Genomic DNA, 17,600 nt, shown 5'->3' on the forward strand with positions numbered 1-17,600 from the left:
GGTCTTTTAACAAAATATTGCACATTAAGTCAGAAGTGAAGCTGCCTCTGCCTGCAGAACTGGTTTTAATGGGGTGGAAAATCTATCTCGCAAGAGAGAGCACTGCAGCCCTTGTGTAATTGTTTATGCACTTGGTACATAAGTCTATCCTGATGTCTCACTTTAGAACAATAGCATGATTAATACTTGCTTGAAAGCATTATGGAGTTTTGTCTTCAAATTTTAATATGTTGGCATAATCATGTTTTCCAAACTATTCAGAGGTTTCTGATGTAATTCATATTTTCAGAGGGTTAGAAACATGTGTATTTACTTCCAGGCACTGAAATGGTGAAGCATTAGTGAGAAGAACAGGCACATGCTTTTTTTGGAGATACTTTTTTTGTATGTTTTCTTATGTGTCTTCCACCTAAAATAGTGTGTTGCCATAAAAAAAAAAGGATCAGTAAGATTGTGGTCTGCTTATTCTGGGTATTCATTAAATCTATTCCTTCCTTCCTTCCTTCCTTCCTTCCTTCCTTCCTTCCTTCCTTCCTTCCTTCCTTCCTTCCTTCCTTCCTTCCTTCCTTCCTTCCTTCCTTCCTTCCTTCCTTCCTTCCTTCCTTCCTTCCTTCCTTCCTTCCTTCCTTCCTTCCTTCCTTCCTTCCTTCCTTCCTTCCTTCCTTCCTTCCTTCCTTCCTTCCTTCCTTCCTTCCTTCCTTCCTTCCTTCCTTCCTTCCTTCCTTCCTTCCTTCCTTCCTTCCTTCCTTCCTTCCTTCCTTCCTTCCTTCCTTCCTTCCTTCCTTCCTTCCTTCCTTCCTTCCTTCCTTCCTTCCTTCCTTCCTTCCTTCCTTCCTTCCTTCCTTCCTTCCTTCCTTCCTTCCTTCCTTCCTTCCTTCCTTCCTTCCTTCCTTCCTTCCTTCCTTCCTTCCTTCCTTCCTTCCTTCCTTCCTTCCTTCCTTCCTTCCTTCCTTCCTTCCTTCCTTCCTTCCTTCCTTCCTTCCTTCCTTCCTTCCTTCCTTCCTTCCTTCCTTCCTTCCTTCCTTCCTTCCTTCCTTTCCCTGTAGTGATCTCCAACTTTTTTACAAAGAGCATAACTTCATTTCTTTGTTTTTAAAATTTACTTGACTTTTTCTCTCACATTTGAAGAAGGACTGGAATAGGTCTGGGAATTTATTCTTCAGCCTCCACAAAGCTCAAATTTCCTGTCTTTACTTTCTATAAAGCATCGAATGAAATATTTTCTGACATTGAGATCCAAATTCTCAACAACAAAGACACTTTTCAGGGAACTTTGCTAACACATGCCATCATTGCTGCAGACAAATTCAGCTGGAATCTCAATAGATAGTAACTTTTCATTCTTTCATATCATCTTAAACTAAAAAAAAAAGAAAAAAGTCCAAGCTTGTTAGAACAAACCTTCAGTTTGTGAGGTCTTTGAACTGGCTAAAGCAGATCTCTGCTTCCTGAGAGGTCGGTTCAATATCATTCCAGATGTTACTCTTCAGTAACATTTTACTTCATTGTACCTTCCCTACATCATTAGCAAAGTGCTTCTCTTTAGTACTAGTAGACTGGAAGTAAAGTGAGCAGGCAGACAGAAGGTTAGGGATGTTCATCTCTGTTCTCTCTGCACTGTTGTTACTGTTTTACAGATGCATGAATTTCCCTCTTTGTTTTGCAAAATTTAGCATAAGGTAATGAAAAATGAGTGTGGTGTTGCATAACATTATCTCATACAATGGAGCTGGTGGGGCAGCCTATTCAGAAAGGGCTGGTGGTCTGGGTTTTGGGGAAGGCAGCTGGATAATAAAATTCCCTGGCTTCCTTACTTACATCCCCAAGCTATATACATATATATGGTACCACCAATTTCCATTGGATTTTCAACAAGATGTAAATTGGGTACATGTGTCCAGTTTCGTATTATCAGTGGTATTTGGAATAAGATTACCTCTGCCTATTTTGGTTAAAAATTATGGAAATTCTGTTCTTCCAATGCAACCAAAAAGATGACATTTATTGTAAAAAACCTCCATTGTCTTGTTATTTCAGGAAGATTTCTTAACCTTTTTTAAGTCACCATGCAGATGAAGAATAAAGTGTTGCTAATTTCACATGAGTGTTGCTGTACTCTTTTACAATGCCTTCTTTATTTCTTCAAACTAAAAGTTATGATAGCATCTCAGTAGTGTTTTTTAAAGTAATGGAATTTCTGGAAGAGTGATGGTTTTGCTTCTTCGCGTTCTCTTTAGGAAGTAATGACAATAGAAATCTGTTCCCTGTCCCCAGCAACTAAGTGACTCATTTTTCCAGATGGATACAATATGAATTGTGTCTGAGAACCAGGGACTGGAATGCAAAGAGTTTGGTGTTGTTTGTAATGTGGTTGAAAAGCTGTACATATAAAACAGCAGCAGAAGTTTCTTCTCAATCCACAGAGTTCCCTACATCAGCCTGCAGAGACACTTTCCATCTGGAAATAAGATATTGTGTAGGGAAAAACAGAATTTTTATTGCTATAGATAGTGAATTGTGTCAGCAAGGTCTTCATACTTCTGTATGGTATAAGAACTACTACTAAATAAAATCAATTTTGAAGGCTGAAGTATTGAGAGAAGGCCCTCCTTCCTGTGCATCTTTTCTTTTGTGCTCCTTTGAATGGGTTCCAAGTGAAAAGCCGGTGTAATCAGGTGAGCTGTCCAGGAAGTTTTTTCCATCCTTCTCCTAGGTCCTTGAGGTGTTGTTACATTGAGTTGATATGGTGTAATTTCTGCCCTGGTTTTACACCATTCGTACGCTGGTTTGGGTTTTACTACACTGAGCTCTTTTTACTTTGTGCAGAACGCATGTTTGCAGATGAGACAGTTCTTCTTCAGCCCCCCAAAAGATACTGTTTGCACTGTAGTGTACGAAGGATGAGGGGCCAGGGGCCATCCCTGAGCCACACTGCCTTCACTGGGACTGCTGAGGCCTCCCCTTTCCCAGACTGCAAACCCTGATGGTGCCACTGCAAATGTCACCTGCAGAGAGAACTGTTGAGCTTGTAGGAACTATGGATCCCCAAATCACATGCTGGAGACTGTTAGCCTGTATATATTTACCCCTTGCTTTCCCAAGCTCCCACTTTAAAGTTTAGCTATAGAAAACTTAGCAGGTTTATTGGTCTGAGAGAGACTTACTTTCAAACCACTTCCTTTAGCTCCTCTGTTTGTGTGACTTAAAATGTAATTAATTTTCAATTTTTTCTTAGTGTCTGAACAGATTTTTCACTAACCTGGAGGAGAATTGACTATTTATATTCTGAAAATGATCATTACTGCTGAAGTACTGCCAAAAGTACCATCCTGATCTTCCTTTGTGTGTTAACTCTTAATAATTCATTCCTGCACCAAGTCTTTGATGCAAAAGCCTACCCCTCACATAATTACTGTCTTGTCCTTGCACCAGGTTTCCTTGCATGAGTTCTCCTGGTGGCCCAGGCTAAATAATTCTCAAGGCTTGCCACATTTTTACTCCTTTTTATCTCTCTACCACAGCTTCCTTTTTCATTCTACCTTACAGGATCCTGCTAGGTTCAATACATTTATTTGAGTGGCCCTCTCTTGCCTTTCTTCCAAGCTCTTTCATGCTGCCATTAAACTGAGAAATCCTTGCTTAACATTTCCCTGGACTGACAATGACATCCTTCCTTTCCTCTGGAAAACCCCTTTAGTGCTTTCATGTTTCATGTGTGCCCACTTGTCTTGGTATGCCTCACTTCGGGTGGGCCACATCTCTTACCTCTTTTCAGACTCACTTTGTGCTGGTGTTAGCCTTTGTCGCCCATTCCTGCTCCCACAGCTGTCTGCTGCATCCACTTTTTCCTGTGTGCTTTCAAGCAGATTTCAAAGGGCCATTTTTTCTGTGCACGATGAAGTTAAGTCCTTGAGCCTTTTTTCGGGTAGTCCTCCCACGTGGGGCAGAGATTTGCCTCACACAATAGTAGAATGGGGATTGCAGCAGCGAGTCTGCAGGCTGTAAATTAACTTCATGGACCAGGTCATACTGTGCTTTGAAGTTGTTGCTTTTTTATTTGTGTGCTTCTCCCATTTATTCTTAAAGAATATAAATCTCTAGGAAGAATTATCATAGTTTAAAAGCCCTAGACAAATAGCAGCTGGTATTGGTTCATGGTCTGCAATTGGTTCCAGACATCCCTGGTTTTGATAAGACTACAAGACAATCCCAGAAATTCCTTGCCTACAGCTTTTGCTAATGCCATTAAATGTAACATTGTGATTACTGATGCTTTTGGAGCTGATTAGCCAGTATCCTGTGTGACTGATAAACACTGTAATTTAATTATTTCTTCAGAATGCCCCCATGTCATACCTCACTTCCCCTTCTTAGATTTTTTTTTTTTAATTTTAAAATACAACTTCATGCAAAAGTTTAATGGGGATTTTCAAGAAGGCCTAAGACACACAAGGATGCCTGTTCTCAGCCTGTGTTCAATAAGGACAAGATGCTTCACTCCAGCAGTGCCCAGAACAAAGCTCGCTCTGTTCCTGAGCTATTAAAAGTTGACTTGGCTCTGTACCCACAGAGGTGTCATCTCAAAGGGAAAGACATTACCTGAGCTTGTAGCTTTTGGCTTTGTGAAAAGCTGACAACCATGTTTTCATTCTAGTTGGATGTTGACACAGAGAAAGAGCCCATCTCGAAATCTCCTATTGGAGTTGTCCCATGTGTAAAGTACTGGCAAGCAGAAAAATGCTCTGAGAAGCATCTGAGAGCACAAAGAAAGAAAAAAAAAAAAAAGAAAAAAAAAAAAAAATTTTCAAATAAACCCAGGGAAAAGAAAAATTATTCTTTCTGGAGTGCAGAGAATGCATGTTTCAAATGTTTGTGATGAGAAATTAGACCAGGCATCTTCATTATGTGTATGTCTCTGTCCATTTTCACTAGACTTCTGAGAATTGATCTCATTAGAAGCTTTTGTAAATTCTCTATTTTGTTTTTAATAGTCATTCTTTGAAAGATTTTTCAAATGTATTGTGAATTACAATTTTGCATTCATACCTGTACAAAATGGTATATTTTCTTCTATTTCTTCACTATACTCACCAAATAACATTTATGTCTTACTTCTAAAAGTAACTGATGAAACAATTTGTGAGCACGTTTAAGGAAGCTGGTCTGGGTGGGGTCTCTATCCCTTGTAGCACAAACCTTAGCACCATGTTGTTAACAGGGCCTATTTTGCCATTTCTTTGCTTACTTCTTAATTCTTGAAAGTAAAGTGGAAAAATACTGGTTTAATTCTTGAAATATTTGGCAGCATTATAAAGAAACTGAACTGATTTTGCTTCTAAGTGAGCCTGAAGGGCATAGTCCACCTGAGGTTTTTATATTTGTCAGCTTGTTTCCTGAGCCACAAAGGTGCTTGTCCCAGCCTTGGCTAATCCCAATGAGGTAACGATGTCCTGTGCACGTGGGGACAGGCAGGTGTTCCAGAAAAGGGTATGAAGCCAATGCTCCTTAGAGAAAATGTGATGAACTTTCTCCACAGCCCTAAAACCACCTGTTGAACAGGCAGCCTGCAGTGATTGGAGCTGACTTTGGAAGCTCAGTGTTGTCAGGGAACTTTGACAGTCGTCAGTATCCGATCTCAGTGTCCTTGACCTAATGGACGTGCCTTTTCTGCATTCCTGTTTAGTGTGCTTGCTGCCTTTTTTATTTGTGCTACCTATAGGTATTACTGTGTGATGTACATTAATTGTACAATCTACAGGGCAGATTTTTGCTGCAACTACCAGTATGTATTTGGGGAAAGTTGAGGAAATGAAGAGCAAAATTTGATTTTGGTGCAGTGCATAAGAATATGTGTTTAAATAAGTGTGTATGTTTTAAATGAGTGTGAATATGTTTGTTTAAATGAGTGTGTATTTACACAAATGCTTTAAGTCTGTCATCTAAACCTTGATTCAGAGGTTTCAGGTCTAGTAAATATTTGAGTCTTCACGTTCTAATTTTACTTTGAAACTGGGTTAAATCGTTACATCTTAATGTACCTGTGCTAGATTTATTTTAAGAATTGCATATTTACATTCTTTCTTTTGGTACAGTGGTTTGTATTGGATCTATATAGCTCTTTTTTGCAGTTTACAGTATTGTCTCCCATTTCCAGTCAGACGAACCATAGGATGGTAGTAAAGAATGAAGAGAACCTACCACTGTAGCTACTTTGCTTTGCACAGTGTGTTAGAGTAGCTGTTTCCTACTTTGCTGCCAGCCAGCCAGCCAGCTACACAATCTAAGCTAAAAAAAAACCCCAAAACCAATTTCCAAAAAGAAGGGGGTGGTGGTAGGGAAGAAAGAAAAAAAAAAAAAAAAGCAAGCTTTTGTGAACCAGAGGGTTGTGTTTTTGTGTAATTGTTTTTGTGGCTATCAAACTACCCAAAGTTCATAGTATGTTCATCTTGTCAGTATGTGTTTAAGACCACCAGCTTTGTTTTATTTCAAGTAATCTTTTGGGTTGATGTAACACAATATGACTGAATGCGTTTTGGCAGGGAATAACTAATCTAATCCATATACTACCAGATGAAAGCAATTTACTATGGATTTGGGGAAGCGCTCGAATTTGCAGTGCAGCCCACAAAGGCATTTTTCCCCCATTTAATTGTCCCTTTTTATATCCAAACAGATCCAGCAATGGGAACAGAACCTGGAAAAATTTAACATGGACCTTTTCCGAATGCGATGTTACCTATCCAGTTTGCAAGGTGGGGAGCTCCCAAACCCAAAGAGCCTTTTGGCTGCTGCCAGTCGTCCTTCAAAATTGGCACTGGGGAGGCTCGGCATTTTCTCTGTCTCATCCTTCCATGCACTGGTAAGTCCTAATGCACTTCCATGGGTGTGTTATATAAAAACACCATGTGCTTAGATGTGGAATTGTGCTGGGATAAATAATACATGGCTGCACCTACATGCATTGCTCAGGCAGCCCTGTACCCCTGTCACCCTCTCTGCCTTGACTGCAAATACATTTTCTTCTACAGGATATGGCTATGGCTTTTTTTTTTTTTTTTTTTTTTTTTTTTTTTTTTTAATGTTCCAGAGGACTCCAGACTTGGAGCCCCTCCTAAAAAGGAAGTATTCTTATAACAGGCTAAAGCTAAAGACAATTCAAAATTAAATGTCACTTTTTTTAAGAACTGTGGACTGTGTTTCTAAAGAAGGAGTGAGATCCTTAGCTATAACCTGTTGCTACCCTGTCAGCTTCAAGGGAAGTACAGCAGGAGCAGGTTTGCCTCTGGTCTTCAACATTGGCAGGGCTGCAAGGCTGCTCTTGGCAGAGAGGGCTGGATCACATTTGCTGCATGTAAAGTCTGAAGAGTAGGACTGAAAGACCCGTCAGGGAATGTGTTCCTCTCTGCCACTGTTTTTATCTGCATGGTTTGTGCCATTCCTTGTTAATAACTCAATACCATGGTATTTATCTCCTATATTTGGCAATTTGGAGAGTCTGTCTTCCAGAAATTTCATATCTGAGTGATATGTTATCATTCTTCCTCAGAGCCTTTTCATTAGCTTTTGATTCACAGAGCAGTTATTTTCTCAGATTCTCCCTTCCTATGGCTTCTAATTTTGCCCCATGAAGAAGAAATTATGCTGCCATGCCACTGGAATACTGAAACAAGCATCACTGCTGAAAGTTTTAAACATTGTCCTTGCACTTTGGCATGTTACATTGAGATGAACTGAAATAACCCCCATTTGATGCCTCAGGTTGAAATAACTGTCAATATTTTGCAGTTGTGAAAATGATACAAGAGGGTGTGTCTCTGTGTTTAAATAGATCTGCTCCAGGGATGAAGCTGCTCTCAGGAAACGTACCCTGTCTTTGTCCCAAAGGGTTCGAAATAAGAAGGGCTTATTTTCTTCTCTAAAAGGACTGGATACATTGGCAAGAAAAGGAAAAGAAAAACGACCTTCCATAACTCAGGTAGATCTTACCTACTGGGGATAGCATAGAATGGCTTGCTTCTCCTGGGGTTCATCCTGCAAGGTGCTGTTGGTGCACAGGGTAGAAGACATTTGTCCATCAAACCTACATCCAAGGTTTCAGTGGGTTTGGCAAATTTGCAATGGGATCATCGCCTGTGAAGAGCATATGTCTAATTTGGGGTTTTTTTGGTGATAAATAAGATTGGTGAATGACAGGGCTTGACCCAGTAATTTAATTATTGTTAGCCTAAGAACATCAGATTGGAATTTATAACAAAACTTCTGTCACACTGCAAACTGTTTGGAAGTAGGATTTCTTTCAAGATAGCCTCTCTGCAGAATCCTTAATATAGTGTGTGCTTGTTTGTGACTGTTGCACTTGTTGCATTTCAGCAGGCACTGTTGCAATTCAATATAGAATGACATAGGTGAGTCTTCAAGGGAAAAGGGGACTGTGCAAAGACAAACATCTTTGGCATGGCTTCTTAAAGCAGGACACACTGCCTGGAAGTACATTTTAGCCACCAGGAGAAGACTGCTGTCATGCAGGGAGACAGCTCTCAGTATAGACAGTTGACAAATAATGCCAGACCAGTTTACTGAAGTCTTGGTACAGGTTTGGTGTGCAGGGTCAGGCTGGCTCTAGGGAGAGGTAGTATGCTGATGTGTGCCTCCACTGAAGGGCTGCACTGCTGGTGAAACCACGACATCTTTTTTCTCTTTCTGGAACGAATGGCCCATGCTTACATTTAGTGCAACCTCCACACTTCAGTAGTCTGTGTTTCCTCAATAAAATCTCAGTTATAGGCAAAACAAAAGTTTGCTGCCTTTTCCCTGAAAAAAAGGCAAATAAGAGCAGAGACGCTTCTTGACAGTGAGGCAGAAGTTACAGAGGTGCACTCTCACTCAGAACACTGTTCTGTTTTCACTAGCCTCTGCCATGTCTGCTGTTGCAGTATTTTGTGCATTGTTCATTAGGTAACTTTGTTCCTGGCCCTTAATTTTATTAGTCCCAAAATCTCTGATCAGCACTTGAAAATTGTCTGTTCTTGCATGTGTGGTGGTCTGTTGCAGAATATTTAAACAAGCCTATCTGCACATGTCCTGCTCTAGACACAGAGCTGATCCAACACACCTTGTGTTGCAAAATAACATATCAGGATTTTCTGGTCTAGTGGTTTGTATTATTAATAGGTAAATATCTATGTATTACAGTGGTATTATACTTGTGCCTGTTACACATTTTAGCATATTGATTGAGGACTGTTAACATGGTGGAATTGATTAATAAAACTCAAGTCTGTCTTACAAAAGAAGGAATTAAAGGAGAATTTTTTCCTAGGTCATCCTTTTCACATAAATTCCCCTGTGTTCTCCAGCAGCAGAGTCTGCTCTGGGAGTCCTGCACCTCTGTTTCTTTATTAATATGAGCCCTGAGGGAAGGAATGTTTTATCCTTTAGCTCTGTTCCCAGCAGAACTGATACCTTGCACTGTTTTTAACTGGGTAATATGTCTTCTCATATGTTTTATAGCTCATGAAGGGGATTCTGTGGAGCTCAGGGACAGGGAATATTACAGCTCTGGCAAGGACAGGAGGCTCCTTCTGCCCTCCCAGTGCTTCTGTGGGCAAGGAGAAGGGAGGCCTGTCACAGGCAGAAGTGCCCCGAATGGGTCTTTACCCTTCTTATTTCAAACCTTGCAACTGGCTGGCCCAAAAATATTTTCATTTTCATAGACAAGCTGGAGTTCTTGATTTTTTTTCTTTCTGTAATTAAACATCCTGCAATATAAGTAAGGAAATTTAAATGCTGAGTGTTGCCCATAAAAGTGAGGAATTTTTATGGGCATGGCTTGAAAACTGACCCATGAACCTGGAAGATGGCTGAATAGAGAGCCACATCCTTGTTCAGTCTTGTGTATATGCACATAATTTTATATCAAAATCAGAATAGCCTGAGGATAACTTTCTTGTCTCTTTCAGCCAACCAGGTTAAGCAGAGAAGTGGAGGTTCCTTCTCTGCTTATTGTGTTGAGGTGTTTCTGTTAAACAATAGATGAAAAAAAGTCTTGCTTTCTTGGATTTAAGTTAATTTGACTGTAGCTGGTATGTTTTAATCTACAGTACCCTAGCTTCACAATCAGATGGTATATTCTTGAAGACCATTGTGTCAAAGAAGCTGTTAATTTTATCTTGTTTATTTTTATGGCATTAATAAAAATGTTCAGAGTTTCTGTGCTGGGAAGCTTTCGTAAACATTAGTGAAGTGGCTCAGTCTTCTACAAATCAGTTAATAAAACTGCACTGTAGCAGATGGGGGATGTCTAGGCTCACATTATCCTCAGTTTCTTAAATGCTTGTCTGCTTCCTTATGTCTAAATGGTGAACTGTTTTGACAAATCATAAGCAATAAAATACTTTGATTATATCTGTGGGCGAGACAAGGAAGTTCAGAAATGGTATCTTTTATTAGAATTGGCAGAAACCAGATTTTGTATGAAATCTAGAGAGTTTGTTGTCTTGGATTATCTGAAAGGCTTTTGCTAATACCAAAACCCCCCAAAAGCTCAGCTATAAGTCTGATATTGTCCTAATTTGTTAACTGCAAAAGGAGTAAAAAAAAGGGGTTTTTAAATCTGCAGTTTAGGAGGGTAATGTTATTACTTGTAAATCCCAATGTCATAAATAAAGTGTATAGATCTATCCTTGTGTTTACACCAGCCTTATCACTGAAATATTTGTATGCATAGACATTTATTTGATTAAAAAAAAAAATTAATAAACTAAGAACCTTTGTGAGATACCAGTAGTTAAATTTCCAAAGCATGCGGGCAATGCACAACTCAGGTCCTGCCTTCATCACTTCCAAAGCAGACAGAGTATTCAGCTACTTTCATTGCTTAATAGTATGGGGCTTGGGTCAACTATGCCTTTAAAGCTAAGCTAAAAGTTTCAATCGATAGTGCCAAGAAAACTGGTTAGAAAAGATAAAAAACTGTAGGGTAGGAGGTTTTAGAAACAAGCAATCATGTTTTGAGAATTCCCTTGAAGTAATGATGAGATTTCGTAGCTCTCCCTAACAATATCCTGAAGGGTGAAATTTATAATTCCAGTATAGTGTATGGTTTGAAGGTAAATGACTTGAATCTTATTACTAAATAGTAGATAGGAAAAAACAAGAACATGTTTTATACATATTTGAATCTGAGTCTGCATGTAGCTTAAAAGAGAAAATCTGCTTAAGTTTTCTTTATATGGAGAGAGTTGTATTTCTTTATAACTTCTAGTCAGAATAAAGCAATAAAAAGTACAAAAAGATCCCTGGTGCTTAGCAGGTTGATATATATTCCTTAATTTAATTTTATTTTTTTGGGTTTTTTTTTTCAATGGATTTACCCAAAACTGATAAGAAATAAAGATGTTTATTTTTTCAACCTACTTATTCATCTGTGATGTTTTCAATAGGTTTTTGATTCAGCAGGAGGACATGGATTTGCTGGCATTCAGAATTCAGCCAACCCTGCTGAGGTATGATATGCCTGTTCTCATTCTGTATCATTATGTTTTTGAATTCTTGAATGCATTTCTCTAAGGTAATGGTGGGGCTGGTTCAGAGACCCTAAAGTGGTTCATAAAATGTATTTATTGTTAGATGACAGAATTATAACTCTGCTAATGAAACCACTTCAACATAAGTTTCTGAGCATTCATGGTAAGTTTTAAAAAATCAAACCAAACCCCTGGCAGCTTCTTGACACACTAATACATACAGTCTGTACACTGTGAGAGAGACTTGGGGCCGAGCTTGTTTGAAAGCAAATTTCACAGTATGGCAAATCATAGGATGGTTTGGACTGGAAGAGACCTTTAGAGGTCATCTAGTCCAACCCCCTGCAATAAACACAAAAATCTTCAACTAGACCAGGCTGCTCAGAATCCCATCCAATCTGACCTTAATTGTTTCCAGGGATGAGATGAAACCCAGGGTATATTTTTCCCCTTTGTCTGCTTCAACAGAATCTTTGTATTTTGAGTTTTAAGACAATAATACATATAAAGTCTGTGGACCATCCCATCCAAGAAGTGAGATATAATATAAAGCTGGAGATTGCCCAAGTAAAGGAGAAGGATGGAGCACCCCTCAGCTGCATTACCCAGTAAATAGCTGTGATTGATCTTCTCTGATATCCAGGATTCTGCTGCTTTTCCCTGCTTGGCCTCAGTCACGATCCTTCTCCATTCCTTCAGCCTCCTTGGGGCACATTATTGCGATCCCCCAGTCTGGAAGGACATCTCCCAGTGACAGCAGCTCTCCTGTAACCCTGTAACACTGTTTTGCCTTCTGAAAGTATCTTCACATTTTGTCTGTTCTTTGAAAAAATGGAATCAAATACCTGAATTCCCTTTGTTACTTGGCCACTTGCCTGTTATTTCCTGAGTGGGAAAGTATTTAAACCAAATCACTCCTCTGTTTTCAAAATAAATTGTAATTATGGGGTTGAAATTAACTCCTGTAGAGACCACTTAAAAAATTCCTCTAGAATGTACCCTTGTGTGTGGTGTGAGATGGCATCTCCCATCTCAGAGACAGCAAACACAATTCATTCCTGTTCAAACATGCTGAAAGGTGGAAAGGTTTGCCACATGAGGAGTGACCAAATCTCTTGGGCATAGCCCCTGAAGGATGCTCCTGAAGGGCTGTGACACCAGACCCTCGGTTGGATGCCAATCTCCTCGGGGCTGGGAGGTTGATGCAGCTGCAGAGTCTGCTGTGGTTCTCCTGTCCTCTGGCCTAACAGGAGCGTTTACTCTTCCTGAACCCTTCTGAGCAGACAGAGAAATGTTTTGAAGGCACTAGGGAGCAGGCAGAATGAAATGCTCTCCCTTTGGTGAAGTGTCAGCAAAATGATAAGGTCTGTCTTCCTGTCCCAGCTCTAGGTAAAGTAGCCTTCTCCACTCTAGGTAAATTAGCCTTCTCCAAATTTGGGTAGGGGCTCACAGCCCTGTTCCCCAGGTAGAGGAGGACCATCAGAGGTCAATGTAGTTGCAGGTTTTGGGCCAGGATTTAAAAATTTAGCTGGGTTGTCTTACAAGACTAGAAAAATGCACACAATTTAGGTGCTGAGCAGACCTCTGGAGCTAGAAAAACATTTTTTTCCTTATTTTTTTCAACCCTATTTCTGAAACCTTTTTTCAATGGGTATTAAATACAGCGTGGGCATTTTTAAGATCCTGACATTTTGGTGAATCATACAACAACTCAGAAATGATTCATCATTACTTTGAAAACTGTTACTCTGGCATCAGCCTGGTTTCACTGATTTAAAATTAAAAAAAAAATAAAAAAAACCAACCAAAAACAGCATCAAAACTTTCATAAAATGCTGCCTGTGTATGACAAATAGTGAAGTCTGCCAGGGAAGCTGTATTTTCCCTGAAAAGGATGATAAAACTAGAGGCAAATAGTGGGAGGAAATTACGAAGTAACCTATTGGTCCTGCAGCAGCCCTGTGGCACAACATGTGACAGTCTGTAAGTCCTGGCGCCTCTTTCTGGAAAATTGGATGGGTTGTTATAACTTCATGTGGCAATGAATGAATGAACTATTGTGGAATTGGTCACTGCAGGCACAACAGGAAAAAAAAACCCTTTTCATGTCAGATTTTCTGAGACGGAAAATGTGGATGAAGCAACGGTTCCTTGACTGCAGTTAAGGAACACAGTCATGTTTAATAACAGAGGGAAGGTTATCTCAAATTGTATGCTTGAGCATCAGTGTGCATGGTAAGGAAAGGATGTTTCATGTTGGCTGCAGAGCTTTCTGTCCTGTTATAAAAGCTTACATCAAAAGGTGGCCTTGAACCTATTTCTCATCACCTTAATCCTTTATGATACGAGGTTATGGGTTTTTTTTTTCTTCTCTGGCAATAGTGAGATTTATTTCAGTTGCAGAGTTGGAGTGCTAGCGTTGCAGGGCAATAAACCATTGTAGTAGTTGCAAGCCTCCCTTGCTGAGGCAGGCATAGCATTGGTTTTCCCTGGAGGAAGCCACCAGGGAAATTCAGCCTGACTCAGGTGTGCTAATCTCTCACAGCCTTCCTGCCTTGCCCCCTTTCTCCTTTCTGTTATTTGTACTGTGGAGGTAGGTCAGGCTTCATTCTCAGGTAAGTGATTTAGTGCTGAGAGGACTACAGTTCCACAGGAATTATCTTCTTCAACGTCACCAGCATTATGAGCAGGCTGTACCTACAGCTGCCAAGGTCAAACTTCTCCTGGTGTAGATTTCAACACTGCGTTAGTTGTAGTAGCAGAACATGACTCCTGTTAGGTATAAACTGATGGATTTCAGTAGGATTTCCATCATTTGTGTTAATTGAAATTTCATGTTCAACTAGTTAAAAGGGACAGTTGAGCAAGACAGAATATTAATGAAAAGACTTAGTTCATTAATAGTATTCCACCAAACCAGTGTTATTCTGGCATCACATTATTGCTATGCCACAAACTGAGTTGTCTGTAACCTGAATTTCTGCATTGCTTGGTAATTACCTGAACAGGATTGCTTGCTTCGCTCTTTTTACAGCCACAGTTGTTATTTGCAAAAAGAAAATAATATTGGTCTCTCTGTTGCTACTGACAAATTGTTGTCAATAACTTTGCTGCCTGAAGCAAGGGAAAGAGGCTCTGTGCAGCTTTTGCAGCAGCTTTTAATTGTGGTGTACCCCTGGGCTTGTGTCCTGGTGGAGAGGGGGCAGAATTTTTTAATCAAGGGTCTTTAAGTAGGCAACAAATCCCCCCAGCCCAACAAACAAACAAAAAATACTAACAAAAAGCATGAAGGAGGTAGGGATAGCTGGGAACAGCTTGGGATAGCTTAAGATATGCCTTGGGTGGAAATCTTACCATTCTGTGGAGTTATTGTCCTTTTTCAGTGACTGCATAGGGAAACAAAGGACGCCATCTGCATAAACTTAAAAGCCTTGATATAGGTAATTAAGTGATATGCTGAATAGGCTGACCCAAATAATATGTGAAACTCCAAATTCTGAACAGCTCTTGATGTCTTCTCCTTGTGTGGCTTCCCTTAAAACATGCAGCCTGAAGTGCAGTACAGGAAAAAGTGTGAAGTGAAGGGTAAGAAAGTGCCAGGGAATTTATTTAGGACCGATGTTATTTGATCAAGTGGAGTGGCATTGGAAAGAGAGAGAATGGAGCAAAATGGTAAAAAGACAAATACCCTCTGCTGCTAATGAAGTATGATGTTCTCAAACTGTAAATAAAATAGGAGCACTTTATTCCTACTTTTAGGCCTTTATTTTGTTATGGCTAGCCTTGCTCCACAGTGCTCTCTGCTGGAATTTTGTTGTCATTGTCTGTCGACTCTAATTCAGTTTATTTATTTATTTATTTATTTACAGTTATTTTACATGTATTGGTTATGTAAAATTGTAGTTGTCAGTTCTTCCTAAAAATTTTTTCCACTGTGATATAATACCATCTAGTTATATATTTCCACAGTCAGTTAAATCAATAATTAGTATGGGATAAAAGCATGAAATTCCACAATGGGAAAGCACTGCAAGTTCAATTTGAGTCTAGAAAATCAGGTCTTTGATAGTGAATGAGAGCAGGTAACAGAACTCTTTGCCTGGCTTGCCATGGAGGAAATACACAGCACTGTTTTTGAATCATATCTACTGCAAGCTGCTAATGTAATTGAAATGTTTTGGTTTGATTTGGGGTTTTTTGTTTTGTTTTTAACATCCATATATGTTGTACTTTTCTCTCTCGTTTCCAGCAGCAAGTCGATGATTTTTTGAATGTCTACTGCTCAGTGCCAGAGAGCATCCAGAAGGAGAATGCTTGGGAAACACAGACATACGTTCATTTCTGTGATGGCCAAGCTGTGGCACTGACACTCAAGCCAGAGCACAGGGTGGAGGATGTTTTGTCTTTGGCATGCAAGGTACTTTTTTTTCACACACAATTGCACTTTGTAAATAGCTGTAGACTTGAGAAGGAGCATAGTATATCAGTAGATGCATAAATATAGAAAACTGTGGTAAGATTATCATTATATATAATAATATAATAATGAGATAATATATAATATTAATAATACATAATGAGACAGCAACAGGGAGATGCTTAAGGCACATTGATGTCTTTCCTTAGTTGTGGTTTTTATATGCTGTAGCCAAGGCAGCAGGAAAGGTTGTGGAAAGATTTTCAAAAGCATTGCGTGAGACAGCACACAGGGGGTACTTCAGGAGCAGAGACAGTGTGTCAGGTAATCAGCCCTGGGCAGTCTCAGCACGTGTCCGCTCTGTATTGTCCTTGCAGCAAACCTGGCTGTTCTGTTCAAATTAATCACAGAGGAGCAACAGGGACTGGTTGAGTTAGAGCCAGGAGATTAAGACATTTAAGATTTCTGTGACAAAGGCTATCATATAAGTTTGCTTTTGAAATGACCCTTTTAAGCTTTTAATTAAATACAAGCTCTATTTGTGAATTTTGAAGAGTGAGTTCGCTTGTGAAAGTCAGTGCTGGCAAATTGAGAAGGATTGCTATAGACCACGGAACAGAAAACTGAGTTACAGCTAAAGGTAAAATAGAAATGCCAGTTTTAGCTACAGACGAAACAGCAGCTCCTCTGGAACACTGTAATATACCTAACATTCCTGCCTCCATATGTGTTAGTGCTTGAACTCTATAACTTCACAATTCAAGACGCCTAAATTGTTCTAAAGAGCTTTTTGGAAAAAATAACTCTTTACCCCCAGTTTCTGTTTTCTGGCCAATTGGTAAATATATTTTATTTACTTCACAAGTGGAAAAACAGGAAAATAGGAATCCTGTGCCGGACAAGAAGCAGCTGTAGCTTTTGGCATAGGTTATGGTGAATTTCCATGTGAACTCATTGAACTGGCTTGAAGTTAATGAAGTTTGAGGCTTTAATGGAGGAAAGGGCCCGATTTAACATCTCTTTTTACGTGCTAATATTGGGTGGAAATAATAATAAAAAAGCTTTTAACAATCCAGAATAAACTAGTTTTTAAAATCAAAATAAGTGCTCTGATTTAGGCAAGTCTCAATGCATCTCCAGAGCATCATTAGGATGAAATTATCTTCTTGCGGTTTCTCCTGGTGGAGAGTGAATCCTTGAGAAAATGTTTAATGTTTGGCTTTACTTTTAAAAACTTGGCTGTACCCCATCAGACTGAAGGGATTGTCTGATACAGGACTTGGCCACCAGGTGTCAGGAAGAGCCAGAACATTTTGAAGTCCTTGGGGTGCCATGCGAGACCCCTAAAGGAGGAAATAAAATGTATAAAAGTAAAGTTGAAAAGGAAATTCCTTACCTCTCTTATTCTATAATTCCAAAATATTTGTAATTGTAAAGCTGACTTTTAATTTTCATTGTCTGTATCGCATGAAAATTTAAATTCCTTGATTTTTTTCTTAAATGTTTTTCTGTTTTATTTTGTCTTTCTATTCTGTGTGTAAAGCTTTTTATAAGCATTCTCTAATGCTGAATACTTTCTGCTCATCTGTCCTGGCTCTTTTCCTTCTTACATTTTCATTCTGCTCTGGTGAGTGTAAGGAATCTTTCTTCTGAAGCGA

The 17,600-nt window shown here is 39.4% G+C and overlaps 1 protein-coding gene across 3 annotated transcripts in view; it reads left to right on the forward strand.

Moving 5' to 3' along the window:
• The window catches only part of TIAM2 (TIAM Rac1 associated GEF 2), an 82,386-nt gene that overhangs the window by 16,977 nt on the left and 47,809 nt on the right, over positions 1-17,600 (forward strand). For 2 of the 3 annotated variants that reach the window (XM_072926964.1, XM_072926966.1), the window contains exons 6-9: positions 6,674-6,859; positions 7,829-7,975; positions 11,442-11,504; positions 15,775-15,942. In XM_072926964.1, the coding sequence (XP_072783065.1) occupies positions 6,674-6,859; positions 7,829-7,975; positions 11,442-11,504; positions 15,775-15,942 (564 nt within the window). The remainder of the gene's footprint in view (positions 1-6,673; positions 6,860-7,828; positions 7,976-11,441; positions 11,505-15,774; positions 15,943-17,600) is intronic. The other variant, XM_072926965.1, reaches the window with a different exon arrangement.

This window comes from Taeniopygia guttata, chromosome 3, assembly GCF_048771995.1.
Source record: "Taeniopygia guttata chromosome 3, bTaeGut7.mat, whole genome shotgun sequence".
In the NCBI taxonomy this organism is placed as follows: Eukaryota; Metazoa; Chordata; class Aves; order Passeriformes; family Estrildidae; genus Taeniopygia; species Taeniopygia guttata.